This window comes from Chamaea fasciata, unplaced genomic scaffold, assembly GCF_029207755.1.
Source record: "Chamaea fasciata isolate MVZ Bird 193981 ecotype frontalis unplaced genomic scaffold, bChaFas1.0.hap1 SCAF_5, whole genome shotgun sequence".
Classification (NCBI taxonomy): domain Eukaryota; kingdom Metazoa; phylum Chordata; class Aves; order Passeriformes; family Sylviidae; genus Chamaea; species Chamaea fasciata.
The window spans coordinates 67,775,957-67,802,212 of NW_027094090.1; the positions used below are offsets into that span (position 1 = coordinate 67,775,957).

At 44.2% G+C, this 26,256-nt stretch overlaps 1 protein-coding gene across 3 annotated transcripts in view; it reads right to left on the bottom strand.

Annotated features, from left to right (window-relative positions):
* The window catches only part of MICAL3 (microtubule associated monooxygenase, calponin and LIM domain containing 3), a 168,918-nt gene that overhangs the window by 16,447 nt on the left and 126,215 nt on the right, over positions 1-26,256 (bottom strand). The window contains exons 28-40 of one of the 3 annotated variants that reach the window (XM_066184298.1): positions 25,993-26,231; positions 24,765-24,854; positions 21,499-21,636; positions 19,392-19,454; positions 16,465-16,569; positions 15,749-15,880; positions 15,325-15,416; positions 12,526-14,401; positions 11,694-11,788; positions 8,121-8,171; positions 6,417-6,524; positions 5,609-5,702; positions 576-626 (exon numbers count right to left, since the gene is read on the bottom strand). In XM_066184298.1, coding sequence (XP_066040395.1) covers positions 576-626; positions 5,609-5,702; positions 6,417-6,524; positions 8,121-8,171; positions 11,694-11,788; positions 12,526-14,401; positions 15,325-15,416; positions 15,749-15,880; positions 16,465-16,569; positions 19,392-19,454; positions 21,499-21,636; positions 24,765-24,854; positions 25,993-26,231 — 3,134 coding nt within the window. The remainder of the gene's footprint in view (positions 1-575; positions 627-5,608; positions 5,703-6,416; positions 6,525-8,120; positions 8,172-11,693; positions 11,789-12,525; positions 14,402-15,324; positions 15,417-15,748; positions 15,881-16,464; positions 16,570-19,391; positions 19,455-21,498; positions 21,637-24,764; positions 24,855-25,992; positions 26,232-26,256) is intronic. The other 2 variants (XM_066184299.1, XM_066184300.1) reach the window with 2 other exon arrangements.

Here is a 26,256-nt window from a genome sequence, read left to right on the forward strand (position 1 = left end):
CTAACCCTACAGTAAGACCAAACAGGAAAGAAGATGTATCTGCTATCTGCAATTGTTTCCAACAACAAATGCCCCTTCAGGGAGCATTTTTGTTTTGTTAGCTCAGCAACACACTCTGGCTTCTTTGGAAGTAAAAAAAAAAACGAGCCTGAGAAGGGCAAGATGGAGATATAGCATGACTAATCCTTGGCAGTGCTGTTTGCTCTTGCTGTCCCCCTTAAAATACTTCCCTAAAGAAAGCTTCAGTCATAGAGGTGGACTTTTTAAAGAAACAAACAAAAAAAAACCCAGAACAACCTTCCACAGCTAGCGGGGAAGGTGGCTGGAGTGAAAACACTAAGCAAATTTAGAAAAAACCGGCACTGTGAAAAATACAAGAGGGAGCCTCACACACGGCTTGTGGAACATGCCAGGATCTCCTGCTCCTGAGCTGGAAAAGGGGTTCTGCTATCATCAGTCATGTGCAAGGGCTGTTTCTCCTTGTTTGTGAGCCAAGGATGGGAGAAGTAGGTGAAGGGAGGGTGGGGAGGAGTGTCAGCAGGGTTAGTGTCAGCAGGAGGTTCAGCCATACATACCACCCAGATGCAAGTCGATGAGGTCACTGTAATAAGACTCTCCCCAATAGTCTACAACAAGGAATTGGTGAAGACAGAGTTATTGAGTCAGATACCCACCCTAGCCCCATACAATCAAAGCAATATATGAGAAAGACACAGAAACAAACAAACAAAAAAAAGAGGCCAAACAAGAGACAGGCAGCTCTACACGTGGGCACACACACATATATATATATACAAACACTGCACTTCTCTCTTTCTCTGTATATATACATATATGTACACACACACACACAAAAATATATCACAAACATATATATTGGGGAGATGAAGAGAAAATTTCCAGCAGGCAGGCAAGGACTTCCAAGGGGGAAAAACCAAGAGGTTTACACAGAGACACTTCACCTATTTGTGTTGGCAGCAGTACCTGTCACTGATGTCTCTCCTGTTCTTGCTGAGAAAAGCAGAATTAATCCTGTTGCTTTGGAGCTGAGCAACATGTCAGAAGGAAACAGTGTAATTTCTTAGGACAGCTGCAGGAAAGGTGGAAGGGTTGATTTCTTGGAGGTGAGAATGAGTGAGTGGAGGATGGTGTATGGCACACGGGTGGAGGCACTGAGTGCCAACACGAATGGCAAACAGGGGTAGGGAGATGGGATTGTGTGTTCCTGCTGATGCAGCCTCTGTGCCAGGGAAGAACTGCACAGCAGCTCTCAGGACACAGATGTGCATTTCCGCAGCCTCTGTGCCAGGGAAGAACTGCACAGCAGCTCTCAGGACACAGATGTGCATTTCCACAGCTGCTAGAGACAGGTGCACCACGAGTCCAGCACTGCGGAACATTTCGTTGGGAGGAGACAGATGAAGTACTGAGAGCAATATTTCTCACTGCATATGATTCATTTGAGGTAAAGAATGTGGCTCTTCAAACTTTTCAGTATTGATCTGACAGTAGATGTTTTCCAAGCTCTTAAAAATGACTATCAAGGTTTATGCTAGAGGGAATAAAAAGAAAGATTCTGGAAATTTCTGATTTGACATATTTTTAAGTTAATGATTGCAAAAAAAGGGGAAAAAAAATCACAGAGGAAATCCAAGTCATTAGCATGTCCAAACAGGCGAATGCACTATCACACAAAGTACTGTTAAATTAGTAACATTGTATTACCTTAATTAACTCCTTCAAAGTGTCTCTGGGGACACCACAGAAAACTGAGAAAATTCTTCACTGAGATGCTACTTTGCCATTGTAGTGAAACACCAGGATGCAATAAGGAAGGGGGCAGGGAGGGAAGGAAAACAAGGGATGAGAGCTGCTTAGAGCACCTGTGTACGACAAACTTACCCCTGAAACAGAGCTTACACTGCCACTTGAAATAGAGCTTACCCTCCTGATCATTCATTCTTGCTCTGAATGCAACTATCAAAGGCTGAGACTCTCAAAGAGAAGCACAGAGAACACATTAAGGCAATTAAGTCATCGCAGGTTGTGAGATTTTCTGAATCAGAAACTAAATGTTAGATCGAGCATTCGGCTTTGGAAAGAATAAAAGACCAACTGTGCCATGCCTGAGGCTGAGCTAATTTAAAAAAAGACAAGACAAAGGAGGTAGCCAAGAAGGTACAATTATTTTGTCAGAATTAAAGTTGATGGTGACCTCCAAAATGTTTCTGAGTTTGATTAGCTGAAAAGCAAGCATCACCCTATAAATATTCCACCTTGAGAAATAGCAGATAAGAGGTGAAATTCCTGGAAAGGATATTGAGCTGTCTGTATCTATTGCTAGGAACTAAAGCTGTAGCCTCTCAAAAAAAAAAAAAACAAACAGCAGGTCATCACTGTGAAGAATTTATTGACAATCTTCTCAGTATAAGTTACCTGCCAATAACGTATTAAGATGATGCAAAACGGATAGAAAGTAGAAACAAAATTCTTCTCAGTAAATGATTTTTTATCTATAGAACTGGTTTTTGTTCTTACCAGTGGAACTGAAAAATACTTTTTTTTTCTAAAACTGGAAAGTGGTCCACATGTGAGAGATTTGAGGAATTAAAAGTTAGTGGGAGACCTCTACCAAAGAAAATTTGCAATTCTTTACAGACAGGAAAGATGACTAAGATGCAATATGCTACAAGATGATAAACTACACAGAGAAGTAGTTCAGATGGTCTTGTCTGTCTTTTTCTATAATAGAAAAAAGAAAAGAATCATTGCAAGTTAAAGAATTCTGTTTCTTCTGGCTGGATTTTTAAGTTGTACGAAACTACGACTAACATTACCCAAAATTTCATATTTAAATGCTGAGCAGTAAGCGATTTTTTCTTTCCCTGCAGGGAAGGAACCTGAAAATCCCACTCATTACAGAGCCTAATACATTGTCCCAGAACAGTTAATACTGGCTGCTGCCTATGGAAGAGCCATTATTTTGATGCTGTACTGCAATCCTTCTCTATTCACGTGGACAAAGGAAGTGCACAGCAGACATATCTCCCAAGCTCTCCTATGTTTTTCTCCTTGTACAACCTTATAAAGAGATTTGTGTTGTTTTGTTTTTTGGTTTTTTTTTAGATGGCAACACCACTTTACACACTGCCTTTCCCTTTTTGAACTGTTGTTTTCATGGCTTCATTAGGGGAGGGACTGATCAGAGAGAAGAGCATGACTCCACGCCTTTACACAGCAGTCCCTGCTGAATCTAGTGGTCGCTGTTGGCTCACATTGCAGATGACGGAAAAATGACCCTCCCCTCTTGAATAATCAGTGGGCATTGCAGGCAGAAATTAACTTTATGGGATGTGACACCACAGATCTCAAAAAGAAGGAATTCAGTTATTTTTATTGCAAACACATGCAAAATGTCTGGAAAAGAAGAAGTTGATGGGAAACCTTATTATCTCTACAACTTCCCAAAAGGAGGTTGGAACCAGGTGGGGGTCAGTCTCCTCTCCCAAGTAACAAGCAACACAACAAGAGGAAATGGCCTCAAATTGTGCCAGGGGAGGTTTAGATTGGATACTAGGAAAATTTCTTCATGGAAAGGTTTGTCAAGCCCTGGAACAGGTTGCCCAGGGCAGTGGTGGAGTCCCCACCCTGGAGGTATTTAGAAGACATGTGTGGATGTGGCATTTTGGGGATGTGGTTTAACGGTGGGCTTGGCAGTGTTGGGTTAATTGTTGGACTCATCATCCTCGAGGTCTTTTCCAGCCTAAAGAGTTCTGTGGCCAGGCAAGAGGACCTGGAGAGGTGAAGCATGGAATTGATTTATAATCTTGTGTTTCAGTCAACACAGATTAGAACATGCTTTTTTCCCCCACCCCAACAGAATGTGTTTCGGGCTAATCCCCTGAAATAAGGGGAAGAATTTAGGATGGTGAATTCTTTATGTCACAGTTAAGCTTCTGCAAACATCACATACGACCTGTCGATAGAAATATTTTGCAAGAGCAAAGCATACCCAAGAGACTTCCTGAAGAAAAGAGATCCCTTTCGCAAAGCAGGATCCACAGCTTCACAGATCTCCTAGGAAATTCACAAATACAGAAGCTCACCTAGGACTGCTTCCATTTGGGAGAGCTGGGAGTGAGAAGCGATTTATCCCAAAGTTTATTGTGCAGTCTCCCACATAAAACTGTAATTCTTACTCTTGATCATATTCTGTCCTCTCTGAGCGTGTTCGAGGCATTCTATGATTCTTCAGTGAAAAAACTCTATCATGAATAATATTTCCTCAGCTGCTAAGATTTCCCACTTGTGCTGGCATGTCTTACATGAAAGTCGTTCAGCAGCTCAATAATCAAGATTATTTGGACTTCCAGATGAAAAGAACCATTAGAAACAATGGAGGTGGGTTTAGTAAGTGCTGTAACTGGCAGGCCAGAGAACAGAGTGGGGCCACACAGGAACACACAGCATAAGGAAGGAGGCAGCTCTGCAAAGAAAGGCGTTGGCACAAGCCTATTTTTTTTTTTAGTGAAAAAAAAGACATCCTGGCCATAAACACATCAAAGTCCTCAAGACTGCCCTTCACACTTGTAGTACACATTTGCTTTGGTGGGCACTCAGTCCTGCTTCTTTGGCACGCCCTTAGGGAGCACCAGACGTACCTAGTTCTGGCTGAGTAGTAACTGGCAGGAAATCACAACAGACTTTTTCTCTGGTGCTCGCTCACTCCTCGCAAGCTCCATCTTCAGAGGCATAGATGCGGCCCTTCAGGCAACAAGCAAACATTTTCCAAACACCTGTTCCACTGTTGCCTTTTCTGAACTCTGACCCTTGTGATCAGGGACACAATCCTGGCCTCGTCAGGTACGCACACGCTGCATTTGCCTGTTGGATATTTGACTCCTTGCAAATCGAGGAATTTTTTTGTCCAAATCATTGTAACTACCATCAGCATTATCTGAACCAGGCACTCCTCCGCTCACAGGCTTGCCAGATCAGATGATACTCATTTAATTTAATCTCAAGGCCACGCAACATTTGTTTTAACAGCTTGACATGGATACCTCGCAGTGCACGTGTGCACTTCTGCTCTGCACATCTTTGTCAGAAGTAGCCAGTGTGCTGGGCTGTGCAGTGAGGAAGATGTTCTGTGATGGTCCCTTGTAAGGACACTACCTTGATAATCCAACACAATAGAGAGAAAGCACACACGGTTTCACAGTTATTTCCTTCACACACAAACGGGGTTGTCCTACTGTGACAACTCTGTGTGAATGGCAGCTGGGAAACCCCTGCAATGTTCTAGCTGTAGGATGCAGTAATATGCAGAAACAGTCAGCCATTAGTAGTAGCTGGAGAATTACCTCCTACACCTCAGGCAAAAGTAAATTATGAACTCAGTCTCTGTCAATAGGGAAGTCCCAGAATTAGAAGAAACAGGAAAAACAAGGCCTCAAAAAGAGTAGAAAAGGGAGAATGGATTCACATTGGGCTCAGTCTCTAGGCTATAATGGTCCAAGTGCCTCTAAAATCCAAACAGCTAGGAATTACTGCACAAGCACTTGGTAAGAAAACAGGGAAAAAAAACAGACCAGGTTGTGATGGATACCTGCTTCTCCTCGAAGGGCCTTCTCCACAGCAACTCCTCTCTCCTCGAGTTGCCTCTGCTTCTCTTCCACCTGCTCCAACTGCCGCTGGATAATCTGTTCAGAGAGGAACGGAGCAGAACCTCACCAAAGCGATTCTCTTGCTCTGTCTGCAGCACACATCCAGCACTAAGAGATTTCAGACAGATTTGCCTTTTCAAAAGCAAGTGTTGGTATTCAACAACACCCTGCTTCGACAGCAAGCATCACAGATTCTGGTGACACCATCCTCCCCACCCTGTTGTATCTTAACTCTTAAATTTGCAAACACCTTGACATTCATTTATTTGCCACAACTCCTATCACCTTCCTGAACGCTGAACTGAAAGGCGATGCTACTCAGTCAGCTGGGCCCCTGCCTTGAGTTTTTGACAAATCTCATCACCTCTAGATGATGTGAAGACTTTTCCAGCAGACTCTCTGGTAACTACAGGTTAATTTGATAACACATCACCCACCAGCATAACCTAGCAAAGCAATGATAGGTGCAGCTCCATCAGGCGTTATCTGAGTATCACTGTGCATGATGGCTCATCCATGCCCAGCTAGCAAGGTGTTACGGGCATGACTTTTCTCGCTGTAAAACCCCCATGAAAGGTTTCAGCCGTCCTTCACTTCTCTGCGGCGTGACACGAAATTTGAAAGAGGGAGCAGGAGCACTCGTGTAGGAAGAGAGGACTCTGCTCTGATACACTCACAGGAATGTCAGGATCAGGGTGCTTTCACACAGAGCTATCTGTGTGCCATGACAGGAGGCTTGTGAGACACTACCTGAGCTCTGTGTAACCTCTTTAGCTCCTCTTGCTTGGCTTGTCTGCGGGCAGCTTTCTGCACTCGCCGCGTCAGCTTGGCGTTCAGCTCCTCTTCTGTGTAGGCCCTCTGAAGGAAGGAAAAACAGCAGCACAACTTATTTACACGCTCAGAGATACGCGGGCAGGGATGACCATTTTCCTTTCCAAAAATCTCAGGAGGGAGGTGTTCTGTTCTTTGCCATGGCTGTGTCAAAAGTCAGGCTTCTGTAGGCAAAGGTGTTCACAGTGCAGTGAGCAACAATTTCAGGATCAAATCAGGAGTGATGAAGCGTTTAAGCCAGCTGCAAAGCTGTGATTTTATATGACACCCCACCCCTGCCTTTCACTGCTATATGAAACCTCTTCCCAAAGATCAAGCCAGTTTTTATTCTCAGTAATTTTCATTTCTCAGTAAATTTAGCCAAATGGATTTAGATAAATCAATGAGTACCATATAGAGGGTTCATTCTGAGAGGGGTCCCCTTGATTTCATTTTCAAAGAGGGTGAAGGCTTGTCACAGTTACAGCAGTGTAGGCTAAGAAATTACTATAGACTAATGTAGAATATTGCACTACCAGAAGCCATCCAAAAAAGCTTGTGTTTATAGAAAAAAAGGAAAAGCTATATTTATAGAAAGAGAAGGGTATTTCCTCTTCTTTTCTGTCAGTGAAACTACTTCAAGAATATGTCTTTCTAACATTACTGAAATTTGGTTCAGGATCTTACCAGATATACTAGTTGGATGTATCATAGCCTAGGAAGGCTTTCCCTCAAAAGAGTTTAAAGAGTGTCAAAAAACCCTTGGCAGCTGCACTAAGTAAACTACAGTGAAGAAAAAGCCTCTTTTCTCATGTACATGTATGTAAGCTTTAAGGGACTGCTGTAAACATGTGTCTTCCACTTCTGGAAAGAGATCTCCTCCGTGGAGTCAACTTCAAGAAGAGAATGTTATGTCAGACCACCCTGAAATTTGCTTGATCTTGTTATTGTACTGCCACATTGGTCAGTCTACCTCTGTTGATGGTTCTCAGTGAACAGAGTTTCAGGCAGGATCACTGCTTAATTAAAAATCCCTCAGGTAGGTCATTGGCAAGCACCACTGTTAAAGCTTCAAAAAGCTCACCCTTTACTCTTTCTTTTTTATAAAACACAAACCCACAATGGTACTCAAAAGGTAAAGTGGCAGAGCACATGACTTTCTATCCTGTTTAACACTGTTGTGACTGCAAAGACAAGACAATAAGAATTTCAGAAAGCAGCAGCTTCTGCCTTGATAAAGAATTTCGCAAGATTTGAGCCAACTCAGCCATTTTGAAAGCTGCTGATTAAAGTGAGATGAATCATCTGAACTCACAATCGAAGTATTCAAAAAGAAGAATACGCAAACACTTTCAAGTGCCCTGAAAACCAATCTGTTCCGAAGCTCACAGATCATCCACATCACTGTACAAAGTGGTGCACTGATAAACGCATGCATTCCGACCAGACATTTCGGAGCTTAACGCACTTTTGGGAGACATCCTCTACACAGAATTCGCTGCCCATGTCTGCTAACATCTCAGGCATGCACAGTCAGTGTTGATGTTAGTGCACATGTGGTGCTGAGCTAGGGATTCAATGGGTTAATTTACAGGGGGACATGCAATGCAACAATGGCCAACTAGGTGGGAATGGAGACACTACCTTTGACGAGTATGATCTCTTGAATGCCAAGGCGTGTGGTACATAGATCGACTTTAAAGGGGGGATGGTAAAGGGAGAAAACAAAAAACAAAACAAAAAAAAACGCACAAAATGAAGCAAAATCAGTTCAACATTGAAAACAGATGCACAGTAATAAAACAAAGTGGTTTTTACACGAAACGAATTTGTGCAAATGCTGAACGTGTCCCAGGCTAATGAAGCGCAATGGAACTTCCGGCCACAAAGTCAAGCTTGTAGCACCTTGCTGAAGGCAATTAGTTTTGGCAGCTTCCTTGAAGATACAGTCAGCTTGGAAATACCCTTTTCTAGACAAATTTTTTGGCCTTTGTCTACCTGCATGAGTAGGAAATTCTGGCTTAAGATTTGGAATAATGGCTTATTTCTGGAACATATTTGGTTTGAACTGGCTTGGTCAACTCTTGTCACACGGCTCTCCATTTACATTCTGATTCACAGTCTCTCCTAGGAGCTGTGTTTATTCTGTAGTTATAAATTATCTCTATTTCATAGATATTATAGTTGACATTTAACCAACATCATAAATCTTATTCAGTGCTTCCTGAACTAAGAAACACCAGACGGGCTCAGAGTGGCTTATGTGTCCTGCAGCGATGGAACCTCCTTGTCTAAAAGGAGAGCCTCCAAAGATCTTGAGGAGCTAAGATTGGAGGGAGAAAGGAGCAGGAAAAAAGAGGGAGAAATCACCACTTACTCTAGGCCAAGGACATTCTACACTACCCTGTACCCAAATACAAGGCAAGTAAAGCACTAAGATTTATTCTTAAAAATCTTAGTAACAGTAGATTTGTAGATCTAAGTAAAGCACTTAGATTTATTTGCTAAGAAGAGAGGTAAATTTCCCTTCGTGTCATGAAGTCCAGAAGGCATTGTGCCACTCTGGGCAAACAGACAGCATTTTGCACTCTCACATTGAACTAACTCAAACCAGTCACAAATGAGAAGCCAGAGAACAACACCAGCATTTTGCAGGCTCCAGGAAGAAGCAAGCTACCTGTGGTGGTGAACACCCGAGCACAACACCACAAGTGCACAGGAACGATGACAAACACACACATGGTGACAACACACCTACGAACACAACACCCACGGGGCGTTCCCGTTAGGAACCCTTTACAAGATGCTTCTCTTGAAAGACACCACATGAAACAACACTGAATTAATTCACTGCTGGTCACAAAGAACAGGCTAAACAGAGCGGGCTGTCTGGGAAGCAAGCTCACTACCAAAAAAAAGCAGCACGAACAGGATTTCACTTTGGAGAAGGGGTTCACATAAAAGTTAAGCAGCACACAGTAAGTCAGCTCTTACCCATATAAAGGAGCAGGCAGGTTATAACTTAAAAAAAATACAACTCCCACCCCAAACCAATAAAAAACCCAGCTTGGTCAGGCTTGAAGTCTGGTTACATTTCTTTGGACAGCAAGGCATTCCAGTGTTTGCATGTATATTCTACATCCTTGGACAGGATGCAACAAAATGAGGTAAGTCAGGTTTTCAGATCCACATCCTCTAAACAAATACATTCTTAAAACTATTCTAGAGAAAACAGGCAGATGCTGAGTAAATGAATTCTTAATGCAACTTCAGCAACACCAAATGAGGGAAAAAGAGGCACTACCACCACCCCCTTGGCAGAGCTTGTGAGATATTTTCAGTATGAGGATTCCAGGCATCTGCCACTGTCACCTATCCACCCCTCCTGTGCTTAGAGATGTGATCTTTCTTCCCGCAAAAGCCATTTGAACTCTAAGTGGCCCAGCATAGAAAAAAAAATGACTATTAAGGCAGATCAGAAACTCTTATCTGAACCCCAGGTATTTGGTATCAGTCCTCTGCTGGCCCCAGGTACCTCATTCTTCTGCATCTCTTGGAAAATGCAGAATTTCTCATGAAACGCCTTGAGGGCATGCAAGGGGGAATGGAAGGGGGAGAGAAAAAAAGGGAATAAAATAAAAACAAAATAATCTTCCTCTCAGATGAGATCTAGACCAACTAGGGAAAGAGATTAAAAGAGAGATAAGTAAATACAGAAAATTCCTATTTAGTACATCAACGTCTTCCACCAGCCTTAAATTCATTCATCAGCTACCCTAGTTCATTCTACTATATATACTTAGAAAACATTTCCTATGACACTTCAATTTGCAGTACTTCCACACCTTTGCCATCTCAGCCAAGGCTCAGCTCGGCATCTGAGGCTGATTTGTGCGAACACAGCTTGTATTTTGGTGTACCAGAAGAGCCTTGGTGTTCTAGTGTACAATAAAATCACTACACAGTCCTTCCAAATCTTCCCAATTCTGTCTAGCAGAGCTCAGAGATTCTCAGGAACGAAAGCAGGATCAAACGGTTGCTTAAATTATTCCCTTCTTTTTTGCATTAATAGTGATTCTAAAATTGAATTAAATCATTTTTTAAAAAACAGCTTTGAAACTTTGCTTTCACCATACGTTTTCCACATATAAATGTGTGCAATTAAACTAAATCCTAATACTAAATCCTTAGGGCAGCAGGGAGGGTGCACAGCAGGCTCCCTACCCTGGACTTCAGCAGAGCAGACTTTGGCTTCCTCATGGATCTGCTTAGTTGACTGCCATGGGATGAAGCCCTGGAGAGAGGAGGGGCCCGGGAAAGCTGGCTAACATTCAAGGATTAACCAGGAAAGGTTAACATTCAAGGATTGCCCCCTCCAACCTCAGGAGCAATGCATCCCAACGAAGAGGAAGTCAGGCAAAAATGCTGGGAAGGTCTGTGTGGAGAAACAAGGGGCTCCTGGACAAAATTCAAACAGAAAAAAGGAAATCTACAGAGGGTAGAAGCAAGGGCAGGAAAGCTGGGAGGAACACAGAGAAATTCTCCAAGCAGCCAGGGATCAGGTTAGGAGAGCTAAGGCCCTGACAGGGGCATAGGTATGAGGAAACTGGAAACCTGGTTATCCAGGATCTGGAAAAGGCTGAGGTACTCTAACTTTGCCTTGATTTTCACCAGCACGTGGCTCCAGCCACACCATCCCAGTCGCAGAAGGGATTGGGAGAATGAAGAACTGCCCATGTAGGAGAAAGTCACATTTGAGACCATCTAAGGCACCTACAGGTGCACAAGTTCTGAGGAAATAGGCAGAAAAAGGGCCTAAGCCACTTGTCCATCATATTTGAGAAGCTGTGGCAGTCTGGTGGAGTTCCCACTGACTAGAAAAGGGGAAACAAAATCCCATTTTTAAAAAGGGGGAAAAAGGAACACCCAGGAGACTACAGAGGCCAGTTCATCTCCTTTTTAGTGCCCAGTAAAGTAACGGGACAGTGAGACAATGGATCCTTCTCATAATAACAGTGAAGAGTAGCTTGCAATCAGGAAAACAAGAGAAACCATCGTTTTTAGATAGGCCACTCAGCCGACTCACAGGAAAACCTGCTCCATGGGAGAAAAGAGTAGAAACAACAACATTAATTATCCAAGTTTCTGATGTGATTCACTGACTCTGTGATCTGAAGAGTGCCAGGTCCATCTAAAATGCATTTCCCACCTACATACCTCTCGTTTGGATTTCTGGGAGGAGCGTTCCAGAATATCATCACTGGAGAGGTCAGAGTCCTCTGAGAAACTCAGGTGTTGACGGAGCTGTAAATCTGTCAAGTTGGGAATAAAAAGGGCAAGTTAGAGAAATGGCAACAATCCTTTCTGTAAACTCTTCAGAGCGCAGTTGTAGGTTTGACTGAGCACCAAAAACACTCAGTCCTTTTATGTCAGTGTCAGTTGTTTTGCCTGGGAGGGATCAAAGATGCCCTGCTCCACAAAACGACCGGCATGAGTTTGAGCTGTGCTAAGAGAGCATCGCTTTGTTCAGCTGCTGTTAGAAATAATGGTCATGGCTCTCTTTTTGTGCTCTACCAATGCTCTTAGGATAGACACAGCTGGCTCTATTTCGGCTGCCAGTACAATGCCAGAGAAATGTAACTGCTTTCAATCACATTTAGAGGTAACTTCTTTACGGTATCCCAAATTGCCATTAAACATCTCTGCCTGCAACTGGTAGGCACGTGAAAGATTTACAGGAGAGGCTGCCAAATCCTTCCTTCGGAGATCAACAGACAGCCACCAGATTCCTGAGAATCCGGAACAACAGCATCCCTGCAGTCTTCAGCTTCCATGGAGTCAGGTGGGAAGAAAGAAAAGAGATTGGCCAAAGAAAAGATGAAGATCAGATTTAAAGGAGGGATGGAATGTCACGAATTCCAACAAATAATGCTCATTTCTCAAATCTAAGATAAAAACAGCTGAATGACAAAACAAACCAAAACTACTTTCAAGGATGCCTCGGGAAAGTAGGAAAAGGGCGCAGCGCAGAGGCATTTATCTGTTATACCTGCAGCTGTAATCAGTGCAGAGGGTTTGTGCTTGCCAGAATCCACAGTGGCATTACTTGAGGGAGTACTCGGGCAGGATTTCTCGTCAGCCTTTTTCTTCTTGTCTTTCTTATAGCCAGAGAAAACAGACTTCCATAATGACCTAGGCTTCGTTGCTTCGTCCGTCCCACCACTAGATTTGTCAGACAGTCTGCTATCATTTTTGGATTTCTTCTCCTTTTTGTTCTTACGAGGGGAGAAGAGGGAACTTCTTTTCTTACTCTTCCCACTGGAGCCTTCTGAAGAGCTGACAGACCCTTCAGGTCCAGCCATATCTGCAGGAGGAGTGGAGTACTTCTCAGCAGAATTATGTTTTCGTATGGATCCCTCTGCTAATTTCAAGGCCAAATGCTTTGGAGACTCATAAAACAACTCTTTGGTCTTCAAGGGCATAGAAGATGCCTTTCGTGCCCTTGTGGCCCCAACGGCGACAGCAGTAGGCACCTCCATGTCTTTCATCTTACACAAATGCTTAGCCATGGCATCGCGCAGTGCCGGGCTCTTGACGGACTTCTCTCTGGCTCTCATTCTTTCTTCAGCGAGCTCCTTGGCCTCCAGAGAAATGTCAGGGAACACTCTCTTCTTTTGGTGAACCCCTCCTTCCATTGAGGGTGGACCACCGTTTTCTTTGACCAAGGGCAAGAGATGTGGTTTCTCCGGCCTCGGCCTGCTGGTAGGAGGCGTGAAGAACTTCTCGTGAAGGCTCGAGTCCTCAGTCCTGTCATCGTAGGTGTCTTCCACATCGTCAGCAAACGGAATTTCATCCACGCTCTCCGCGAACGACTTCCGCACGTCGTCTCTCCTGGCCGGGGGGGACTCCTTGGCAGGAGGGGCTGGCTCCTGGTGCCGGGGAACAGGAGGTGTCGATGCTGGTGTTGGAGGTGACCTGGAGGCTTCTACCTCATTCTGCCAGAGCGCCTGGTACCTCTTCCTGCGCAGCGTGGCCGGCTCCTCGTTCTGAGGCGGCGGCGGGGGCGGGCTCGACGGAGGAGTCAGCATGGTGGAGTCGGAAGTGTTGAAGCTCTGGCTGGCCATAGTTCTCATGTTAGATGAGCTCTCCTGAAGGCCAAGCCCAGAGCTGCTGGATACGTCTCCCCGTACTTCACTGGGAATCTTTAGCTCTTTTTCTGATGGAGACTTGGGAGTGAGCAGAGAAATCTGCTCGTTTTCTAACTTGGAAAGTCCCTGTCTTCTTGGGGCAGGCTGAGGTTTCGCAGGATGGATCCTTTCATCCCCTGAAATATTCCTGCTATTGAAAGCCTTCTGAGGAGTTGCCTCCAGAGCGGACACGGTGAAGTTGCTCTCTGAGCGTCTGTTTCTGTCCACGGGGGTGAGCCCTAAGCTCCTCCTGATTTCAGCACTCTTCATCCAGAACTCTTCCACAAGGCTGCTCCGTTTCAGGGCTTCTTCTGCAGTGGTAGGGCTCCCCAGTTTTTCCACCTCACCATCCTGGCCCCTAAGGGCCAGTTTGGCTAAAGGAGTGGATGTTAAGGCTGGGACAGGTTGGAAACATACTGGAGGCTCCACTGGGGATGGAATGGATGTTTCAGCAGAAGGCAAAGGCTGGGAACAGATAGGCATTGGAGCAGATGCTGGGGTAGAGGCCGGTCCTGGTGTCCCTGGCTGAGACTCCGCTAGTGACGGGGGTGCAATGGCTTCTGGTGACGCCACTGGCTGGGACAACACTGGAGATGGTGGCACCAAAGGGCTCTTCGCTTTCCTGTCTTTGGGAATTTCATCCTTTGGTCTTTCCTCGAGGACGAAAGGCTCAGGAAAAAAGCGTGGCTCTGGGGATTTTATTGCACGGCATACTTCAGCCAGGGGATCTTTTACATCCTAGAGAAAAAGGGAAAAGGGGAATATTAACAGTCATTGAGCACACAAGAATATGATTACTTTTTTTTTTTTTTTTGCTTTTAACAAAGCTAGAAATAAGGAAACCATCCAAGTATCAAAATACTAATTTAACGTCCTAAAGTCTGCTAAGCAATAACTGTGTCTGATAGAATCATTTGCCATCAAAAAAAAAAAACAAACTTCATTTTAATAGAAAGTGAATGCTGTCAGCAATCGCTGTCAGCAAACCACACTCAGCCCACTGAAAAAGTAAACTGGCCTATGCCAAAACTCTCCCAAGACAATATTTCAGCAATTCCTTTAAAAAACCCAAAACAACAAAGCATTTGGAAGGGAAAATTTGAATCGAACACTTTAAGGGTCATGTACTTCCAGCTCTTACACACTGCAGTACACTTGGAACACGACAACACGACAGTCCAGCACTGACATGCCTCACTCCCTTAAGCTGAACTATGCTGAACTCTGGAACAAAGAGGCACCGCTTTGGTTCCGACTGTAATTTTCACTTGCAACTGTACAGAATCTGCTTTTGGCACCTACAAGACAGCCAGACCAGGCTGAAGAGGAAACACCTTACCTACGGCTCCCCCACATTTATCACATACACCTGCTGTTAACTGCTCACTGAAATTAAAATACTCCGTATAATTCTGCCTGGGGGCTTTGTGAGAGGAACTTGTGTGGCTGTGATAGAGCCACTGCACTCTGAGGATAGGGAAGAAAGATAGTATTACATCATGTTTCAAGCCTAAATGAAGTCAGATTTCAAGATCAACATAAATATTAGAGACAGGAAAGAAGGAGGGCCCACTGCTGTCAGTCCTCATTAGTTTATGCAACAAACAGCTTTACTGAACTACAGGCGCTAAGTAGAAAATGTCAAACACTCCCTTTCTTACCTCTGCTGGTTTTGCTTTGGGACTAGCAGCTGGAGACAGAGGAAGAACACTGTCACTAGAGGGCTGGATAGGGATGGATGGCTTGCATGGATCTAGGGAAAGGAAAAATGTTCCAAAAACACATAAGCCATTAATATTCTACCTTTTTTTTTAATGTTACACACAGCAAGTAGCGACAAATTTCTCGGCTTTTTTACAAATCTTAGATTGGACATCTGGAACACAACAAAAAATTTTAAATGTCCAAAATAGTACAAGCTTTTTAATGCAACAACTTTTACAAGAAAAAGCAGTTAGAAGGGTTCTCACATTTTACGAAGCTGTAATTAATGGATTCAGAACATTCTTCTCAAAATGTTAATGCAAGTGCAGACTATCTCAAATGCAATTAACATCATTCAAGCACTGAACAGAGAGTGATTACCTTCTGTCACGCTGCCAGAAGCACCTTCTGCTTCTTCTTCCTCTTCTTCCTCCTCAGAGACTTTCAGTCCTGGCTCCTCTGCACCACCCTGACGTAAGCGAAACTCCGCTTCTGCATCAGATGCGATGTCTTCTAATCACGGGTGGAAAAACCAAGAGAACTTGGATACAAGTCCACCAGGACATCATACTTTCTATTCACATGGTGCTAACCACTTTCATAACCTGAACAATTCAATGTTCACTCCTTTTTTTGGTATGATAATTAGTCATTTAAGCAAGTAAATGTAAGCAGTAAATGACTGGACTGTTAGTACAAAGAGTTAAATCAGTAGCTGCCTTATCAGCTCTCTGGAAAATCTTCAATGTTTTCTGCCATATGCAGGTAATTTTACAATAGCAAGGGAAGGATTCTGTCACAGCATTATGGAACTTTCACAAATTTAATTCTATCTCTGTTATTCATTAGGATGAGAGCATTGAATACAGACACAAGACATGTGGTGAGAGGACATGAGAAATTCATTACATAATCCAGGACATTGAGGTTCTTCTCTTTCTCTTTGTCCCTCACTCCTGGCTCCCCTCTTGAATATTTGAAACAAACTCCCACACCTCTAAAAATAAGACCAGGTTTAAGTACCCTCATGCAAAGTGTTCACTGCCAATACATTCTGTACACACAAGAGGTTTAAATGCTGCACAGTGGTACCCTACCATCGTCCAGCTCTGCACCCGTGTCTCCCTCTTCACCTGCCTGCCCTTCTGTGTCTGCAGGCTCTGTGCCCAGCTCATCCTCCACATCATCCTCCTCACATGGAGCTAGAATATATTCAAATATTGAAGGGGGAAAAAAAAAAGAAAAGAAAACAAACACTACACAGTGAAAAGGTTCGATATTGAACTGCACCGACAGTTTATACTGGAGATGTTTATCAGTTACTGTCAAAACAAGAAATCCTGAAATGTGTCACCTGGAGAGACATCTGTGGTAAAGTGACACCTCCAGACTCCTGCCTGGAGGAATCAAGGAATGCCTGTCCTTGGGGAGTCTCACTCCTTGCAGTGAAAGCTGCCAGGGCTTTTCTGAGCAACAGGCGTTGTGAAAAATTAAACAAGAAGGTGACTGGGAGGACATCAAACCAGAATAAAGGTTACTGTTCTTCCAGGAACATTTTGGTTCTTTCTTTACCACAACAGAACAGTTACCACCACTTGATAGCATTTGTGTATTAGGTCAAAACTGAAACTTTACAATTAACCAGGACTGTTCACCTTGAAACCCAAACTGGCTTTGAGGGTGTAAGTCAAAGACAGAGTCTAGGTGTGGGATTTACCATTATTACACTTGGAAACTGTTTAACTCTGTGCAGCTACAGCAGTCTTTGGCAACAACATCTAAGAAAGTGCACATGCTGTACAAGCAACTAGTGCACAAATTGAGATACTTTAAAGTAATTAAAATGACATATATAAAACTTTTTTTTCTGTTACAGATCGTTAATTGAGACACTTTCAAGTAACTCAAATTACATATTCAAAACGTTGGTATTTTTTCATTTACAGACCACAACTTGATTTGCTGGGTCAAAATAAAGAAGAGATTCCTGAATTTGTAACTCTGAAAACTATGACATCTGACACTACTGCTTTCGACAGGATTTAATTACAGGAGGAGAGACAAGACCAAAGTGTAGAGTATAAAATCTCAGGATTAAATGATACTTTCAAAAAAACCTGTGCAATGGACGATTTGCTGCTTTTTTGGTTAAACATTTCCATTAAACATAATTTAAATATTAAAAAAAGGTGAGCACTTCCAGTCCCTGATCCTTTTTATTTACTAGTGACCATGTGGCTCTTGGGACAATTTATGTAATTGCATTGCTAATTAAGACAACCTTGAAAACAAACTAACCCTCCCTAAAACTGAGGTCTTGCAGCCTCTCCTTCAACACAGGATTTTGCTGATTTCAAAAGACAGCCTTCAGCAGGTGGTTTGTCTTCTTCCTTCAACCTGAGAATTTCCTTTTTCCCATGCTCTGTAGTATTACTCAGACAGACAAATGCATGGATTCGTTTATTTTCTGCCAGCTGCTGTGAAAAGGCAGTTTCACTCCTGTGTGATAACGGACTATTCCTTTACATCAGAGGATTTTTAAATCCAGACCCTTACCAATGCCAAGCACAGGAAAACTGAACCGTGTGGCAAAGGCTGGACAGCCCACAGGAGCATTTATGAATCTACTGAACAAAACCAAACCATGTCCCAGTCTGATTGCTGCTTAGGTATGCAATAGCTTATGTTACTTTGGAAACGATAATGTCATGGAATGGCTTTATGGTAACAGCAAATGTGAGCAATCTTAATCAAAACTTGCAGAAAACACGACTGATGTTAAGAATATCTGAATCCACTACGTATGCGTGGGTCTTCAGATCCAGAAACCGTGAATGGACGTGACACACACCAAGATGGTGTTGGAGAGACAGGAGAAAATCAGGTTTTAAATAGGTTGGTACAAAAAAACTCAATGGAAGATTACAGACGTGTCGATAAGTAACGACTTGGTGCAAGGGTGGATCCCATTCCGAGGGACACAGGAAGCTTTGCAGGTGGCTGGTTACATGATACATGTACTGTGCATATACATATATGCAGTTAGGATAAGGAGCAAGAGGCCAAAAGCTGTCACACAATAACTCAGAAGTTACACACTGGGGCAGCCAGAAACCAGCATCAGCACTCGGTTGGGATTAGCTGGCAGCTGTGAGCAGCCTGCATCGTGTGCAGACACCTTGTAAACACTGCTGACTTGCCAAAGCAGCAGCAGAAGCGAAGTTTTAAAGGCAAGCCGGCTATTCTGATGTGCCAAAAGCAACTCAGCTGTAGATCAACTACCTAGCACGCACTGCTCCACTAATTCAGACACCTTCGCAGCTTTACACAATGTACTCCCTCACTGTCACCCCAGAATCTTCAGGCTTGTAATAAAGCTTAGAGACCACAGGAAAAAAAAAAAAAAAAAAAAAAAATCAGCTGAGCTCTACCATCCTTCAACATTCCCGAGGCTTTCCTGAATAATGTGAATGCCAGGTAAAAAGAGATACAACCACCACCACCATTCCCAAAGATCTTAACTCCCGCTTATATTCTTCTTTCCTGTTTTCTTCAACGTTGGAAGCCTGGTCACTGGGAATCTTAGACTTCTCTGTGCTGCACTTCACTACTTTAGTACAGTTTGCAACTGCTACAGAGAAGTGCAATTGCTTTAAGCACTCTGTCACTTAACCTTTCAACTGCAAGAAAGCCCCACGCTCTTTTAGTCTAAGGGTTGGGCTAAGAAAAACTGGCCCCATCTTTCGGTTCAAAGCTCTCAGCTGGCTGCCTCCTCCATTCCTGTCCCCAGGAGAAGCTGTCCTTGGCCTGCCCTGGGAGGGTTTATGATGAGGGAGGAGCTCATGCGAGAAGGGGCTGTCTGAGCAAGGCGGGCATGCACACTCCCCGTCCCCCCCTCCACGTCCACTCATGCAGTAGCGACAGGGCCGTAAGTTCCAGGGTTAAAGGACCAGCTCAGCTGCTGAAGGCACGGAGAAGGGCAGGGTTATTGTGCATTGGAAGACAGAGAACATCACCAAACTACCTCCAGGGACCGTCTCCAGCCACGCCTGTACCGCCTCATGGCGTACGGAGGGAAGGTCGGATGCTGAATTTAAAAAACAATAAATTGCAAGAAGTCAAAATTAGAGCATCAGGCAGTGTCTAAAACAGAAGAGTGACAGAGGGAAGTTCTTCAGTAGCAAACACAGGAGTAAAACCGATGAAATTTCAAACAACTGATTCCAGGCTTGAGAATTAAACCGAGATGACACACAAATGAAAAGGGTCTGATCTTCCTTTGGGATCTGCAATGTTAGAGGAAATGTGTGTGGCACAGGGAGGAGAACACAGCATCTGACCAGCAGGCTGCTGCTACTGTGCTCCCCTTAGAACTCTGCAGAGGAGGGGAAACTGAGAGAAAGGAAGAGCTGAGCAACGAGAGAGGGCTCCCAGGTGTCCCAGAACCTGCGCTGCCCAGCAGAGGAAGAAGAGCTCCCAAAGCAGGAGGAGAGGGAGTTCTGGGAACTGTGACACTGTCCCAGGCTGTCACATCAATCCTGATCACTGCTGCAGCCAGTGGGCTCTCCAAACACCTCATATCATAGAATACAGCTCCTCAGCCAGGAACAATCGGTCTAGTGACCTCAGGTTGAAAACTCACAGCCCTTTAAATACCCAAACTGCTGATAATACCTGCACACACCTCTACCATATGACAGAGCAACAAAAGCAGCTAATTATAAATCAAGAGAGTCCTAGGTTGGCCCAGCTTCAGGAGACAGAAAGGAAATACTGATTGCCTTCCCAAAGGAATTTGGAAAGATCACCCGTCGCTGGCAACGGTAATGGCACCCCACAGAAAAAGTAAGGATTATAAAATACAAATTTAAAAAAAAAATTTGGAAACTAGAGTGACACAGACCCCCCAAGCAGAAGGACAAGTAACCTTAATCGTTGTAAACTTCAGAAAAATACTAATCAACCACTCTAGCAATACTGAAAGTTACAGACAATTGAACAGAGCCCATTTCTGTGGCTGCAGAGGGAACAAAATACCCATCTCTTATTTGTAGGGAGCTGATTTCACACCAGAAAATCCCAGCGCGTTCTACAAACTGCCAATGTAAGTATAGCCAAACTGATCTGGAATTGTGTCTCAAGCTAGACCAGGATTAAAAAAGCCTCTATACCAAGAATCTAAAACTGTAAGGAAAAGATAATTATCTGGAAGAGGAGAGAATCAAGTATCGTGAGGTAGAGCTCCAGATTTTTAACCTGATTTCATTTTTCTGTGAAAGACCTCCCTTCTCACAGCAGATATTCTGCCTCTACAATTCTGTCACTGCGGCTGCAGACCAGGAGAAGATCACTGCTCATCAGCTGCATGGTGAACTTTGATTTAAGCCCACAGATAAAGCACTTCTGACATACTTACCTGGAGACCCACTCCACCATAGCCTAGAACAAGGTCAGCAGGGACTGCTGGAAGGTGCTCACATGAGATCTCTTTGCATTTCCCCCTCCAAAGTTTTCATTTGAGATACTGATAACTCACACATCAGAGGTCGATATACTCTCAAATCTTAAACACGGGGAGTCAAACCCCCCACTGATCCGATCTGCAAGCCCTTTGACTGCCATCGTTCCCTGCTAATATCAGATGTAGTTACAAACTTGAAAAAGAAGCAGCAGAGAAATACGCTCAATACAGAAGCTGACCCTGTTCGGTTTTTGCTGTAGTAGGTACACAACACAACCCCTCAGCTTTCCCTAAAAAGTGTAGAGTCCTCACTGCCACAAAAAGCACGAGACCACTGCTACTAGCATCCCATGTCAGTTAGAGAGGGCAGATTGCCAGCACTACCAAATCGTGTGTGGTGAGGAAAAATGCTACGGAGTCAAAGCACACAGACAAATAGGTCAGAAGCCACACTGACACGGAGCTGAGAAAGCAGCAAATTTCAACAGACACTGACCTGAAAAGCAAAATGTTTAACCAAGTGTAATTTCAGTGCAATTTGAAAGCAATTCCTTTCAATCACTGCTGCCCCCTGCTGAAGTCGCTGCTCTTGAAGGGCGCAGAAGCAACAGAGTTAAACAGCTGCAACTGTGATCCAAGAACTGATGGTGTGGGGCTTGGGGGAGATTACCTCTGGAGGTGGAGGACTTTGAGGCTGAGACCATTTTTTCCTCCTCCTCTTTCTCACGGATGTGTGTCCAGTGCACATCTGCCAGGATCTCCAGAGGATCAACCGGATTTACAATCTGCTGCAGCCTAAGGTTTCCAGCTAGCAGGAGGAGGGCATGGCATAACAGGTCGTAGGCAGGGCGTATGAAGGGCAGGGAGGAAAAGATGGGAGAACAGTGGAAAGGAAAGGTAGCACATCGTAGGAAAGGAAATAAGAAAAGAAAATATTATTGGCTAAGGTCAGTTTGCAAGACAGACAGAAAAAAGCTCAGCATTGTGTGCGCACCCATACAACCAACACGGCGCTCCTCACGCTCCCATCAAAGCCGAGAAACGCCATTCCAAAGGCACAGGGATGTTCTTAAAAACATCTTTAGACATCACGCCTATTGCCAGAAGCTTTGCTGAAATGAAAGAGGTTCTTCTGGGTGTCCCACAGCATGTGGTGCGCAAATACCACTTTAGCAGAAACTTCCAGCTCCTTCAGCCTATTCGTTACGACTATTGCCAAAGATGCCTTGCTGTTAAAGGTGAGGGACAGTCTCCATCTGATTGATGCACCAAGGCAAAAGGTTTTTCATTCCCTGCTAGTGAGTTAGGCACCTCTTTCTAGTCTGGGTACACACTTTGTGAATTAAATAAAATGATGGATCTGAGAGTTTCATCAGTGTATGCACACATGGGCACACGCTAATTTTAGCGCCTAAAACATCACTTTGTTTACTCCTGCCTCTTCTGTACTGACTTGTTCAAAGGGAGATTTTTTTTTTTTTTTCTCTGAAGGGTAACAGCGTTTTGGTTGTGACTTAACAGCTCCCCAGAAGGGAATTCCTGTCACACAAATTATTCTGTTTAAGAGAAATTGCATTACTCCTCAATTGCCTGCCTACACAAAGCTCAGCTGCTTATGGAGTGTCAAAGAGAACAATGGGCACCTAAAGCAATTGATGAGCTTGTTTAACTTCTGCAGAACACCTGCCTTGAGAGCACTTAACTCTGAGGTATTAAATTTACAGACCCTGTCTCTATCGCTGTCTGCTCTGGTTCTGTAAATCAGGCTTCACTTATCCATAATAAAATGACTGGTTCTGCAGGGGACAGGTGTTCACCTGCACACTGTCTGCAGGAGTGGTCTTCAAAAGCAAACGTCTCAACCTGAAAGGAAAATACCCACTTACTTTATAAAGCAGGGAGTCAGTTTTCGCAACAACTGGATTACCACTGAGTAGGGCAAAAGCACTGTTGCAGCAATTTAGAACCTCAAAAGCAGTCAGATTATCATAGGGTGCTCTAGTGTTTGAACGAGACAAGACACATTAGCAGCATTTAGAGCTTGCAGCCATTATTTCCTGCTGTCTCATTTTAACAAGTTCCTCTCTCCCAGCCACGTTTTCCCCAGACGTGACAAAGTGTTCGGGGTTTCCATTGCAGGAATGACTATGTGTGAGATTTGGCAGAAGAAACAGGCAGAAGGAACTGCAGGAAGGACAGGATCAGCAGATGGTTATTAAAGGGAAACGGGCTCAGAGGCACAAACTCAAATGCAGAGCAGGATTCACACGGTGGCCGAGTACTCAGTAGCTTTATGTCTCTGTTGCCTCACCAGAGAGTTTTTGGATCAAACAGCGCAACCACAGGGGCTTCCAAAGGCTCTGGCCATCCCGCAGGGACAGGAACCTGGGCTCTTCCCACTCCCTTCCAAAGCACTCGCATGCAGGCCCCAGGATGAGTAGAGTTAGCGTTTGCATCGCCACACAAAGTTCTGTGTTAAAAGGTTTAGGTCTGCCAGCAACGGCTGAGAAGTACAGAGTCACTCAGCAAGGCTCAGAAAGAGCAGGTCCCACACAATCTGCATGTTTTAAAGTGGATTGCTCTGGGATTTAGACCACTGTAACATACCCATCCTTTAGTTTCTCCAGAGGCTTGAGCCTGTCCTGTCCCTCTCGCCTTTTCCAATAAATAACGAGCAGCACGGCCAGACATGAAGGGCTGCTGCTTGGCTTAGAGGCAAAGCTAACACTTCTTTAAGTGCTTGAGGATTTCAAACAACACCTGGCACAGCCTCTCCTCAGGACTGCCTGCTAAGCCTTGCAGGAAGCCGAGCATTAATTGCTCTTAGATATGGATTGGGAGCTTTCCTCCATTTCCACTGTGGCACCCACCAGCACTTGATAAGCTGTGGGCAGGCTCAAGGTTTTCACTTTATGGGCTCAATGTTCTCACTTTATCGGAGTAAGGAGCCACCAACTCCTTAAGAGTCAGGTCTGAAGCACTCCAGCAACTGCAACAGGGGGAACTTCTTCAGGTATGCCCTTCAGCCACCTTACTAATACTTCTCATTCTCATCACGGGAAAGTTAAATGGCAAAAAAATTTATAATGCTTCTTCCTTTTTTTTTTTTTCTCTTAAAAAAAAAATTCAGAAGCTAAGCTACTGTTATTACAACCATAAACTGTAAAATATTCAGTTTGACAACTGCAATATGCCCCCTTACGTGCAGGAAGGCACTTGGATTTTCCTCATACATTCTGCCTCTAACGAAACACATTGTGGGAATAAGGGATTAATAAGCTCTTAGGACCAAGTGTTACAAAAAAAACCAAAAAAACAACTATCAAAAATAATCTGCAAGAGATTATTCATCATGGAAAAATCATGGAAAATGACACAACCAGTTAGATTTGAATGCCTGATTCATTTTGTGACCATTATGTAACTGTTTGAAGAATCTCGAGGGATTGCTGTAGCTTGATTAGTTTCCTTCCAGACTCTCCCCACAGACAAGACACACACAGAGGACAACAAAAAAAAGCAAATCAGCTGACACAAGCCGTCCAAAGGCAGTACTTCGGATGTGTCCCGTGTGTCTGAGATGATGCACAGGTGCAAGCAGTCTGCACGTACAGAACAAACCTGATACTCCTTACTACCTGGAAGTCCCTGTTCATGTAAATGACAGAAGCAAATTGTCCAGGTTTTCTAGAAATCCCGAGGTACTTGGCAGCTTTATCACCTTCCTGAAACCAGTGGCAGTGACAGATCTGATTTATGGCCCTTGAACCAGGAGACGAGCAAACGGCTACTGAATCGGTTTTGAGGGAGCTGGTTAAATAAACACAATTAAACAAAAAAAAAAAAAACCCCACAGAAACTCTTCACGTGGGACCTGCTCTTTAATACCTTCCCCTGTCCTGTGGGGACGTGGAAGCGCAGATAGTGTACGGGTACCTTTGTGTGTACCCGAGTCCTCTTCATCTGAGAGACGTTGGAGCCAGAGGCCTTGCTGCAGCTCTCTCTCCCAAGGGTTATACTCCCCCTCTACAGCAGAGGGAAGCACACATCCACATTTAACACCAGACACCCGTGTGCACACACAAGCCATGGAGAGAGGGAGAGAGAGAGAGAGAAAAAGAGAGAGGACAGGATCAGAAAAGAGAGACTGCCTGGAAATGCTGCAACTCCCCGAGCTCCCGCTGTATTCCGAAGCGCCCGACAGGAAAACTGCTTGGATGAAACAACACCCGTCCAAGGACAGCACTGCTCAGCAGACTGAACACGCTACACGCATGTTTACCACACTTATAAAGAAATCTTGGTTTCCACAGACTTCACTCATGGACATTCAGCTCCTACGTTGAGAGAGTAGCCAAGGAGCCTGCTGAGCTCATCAACGACACTGCCACTAAGACTCAAAAAGCTGGACCTCTGCTTGCAGCAGGCAGCCAAAGACCTTTACAAAAAAAAGCTCTTTGGAGTCTGCAAGTCTCCTCAAAAAGGAAATGTGAGTATAAAGACAAAGACAAGAGCAGCGAGAATTTTGGCGTGGTGGTGAAACACTGGAAACATGTCCATTCTGAGCACAAACTTTGCATTTTGATGACTGAGACAAACACAGGGGAAGGAGTCTTTCCCTAAGGTTTTCCACAGAAATCTTTCAAAGCCAAAACGGGAACTACGTGAACTCCCTTATTTCTCAAGGCCATCTTTTAACCTGGGACAGCTCCAAGCACCTTCTTGCGGAATGCCCTGCTGACAGTGACAGGGCACTACCCCTTACTGAGGCGCTGTAAAACTGAAAACACTGCAACCGCAATGCTTCCAGCTCCTGCTGTCACAGAACAAAGGGCACATTCAAATCTAATTCCAAATAATCATCAAAACCAACCATAAGCCAATCCAGCAGCACAAGGCTGTGAATTGACATGGTGCCACGGTGTATGGGAAGCATATTGTGTTAGTCTTAGTACCCTAAGCTGTCCTGTGAGCAAAGTCCTTCAGAATCCAGAATGAACCACCTCGAGCTTTCCTTGACAATAACTCCTTCAAAAATCAGAGCAACAAAGAAGTGAAAGAAGAAGTAAGGTTTTCCAAGGCAAATCTCTCTTATTCTGCATGGCGAGTACTCGACTCATTTTTCCCTGCTGGCCAGCAGAAAGAAAGGACAAACCAAGCTAACCTTCACTTGACTCCTCATCTTCTTCCTCTTCGTATTCCTCCTCCTCATCGTCATATTTGTACTCAATCTCATGGTTTTGCTCAGCCTCAATCTCTTCTTCACTCTTTCCCTTCAGGAGGGCATGGATACGCACGGCCTCTTTCCATGGCACCCCACCCAAATCTGAAGGGGGCTGCTGAGGCAGCAGTAGTTCATCATCTTCCTCCTCATCTTCCTCCTCCATCTCGGATTCTGAACTACTGTTTTAGGGGAAAAAAAAAAAAA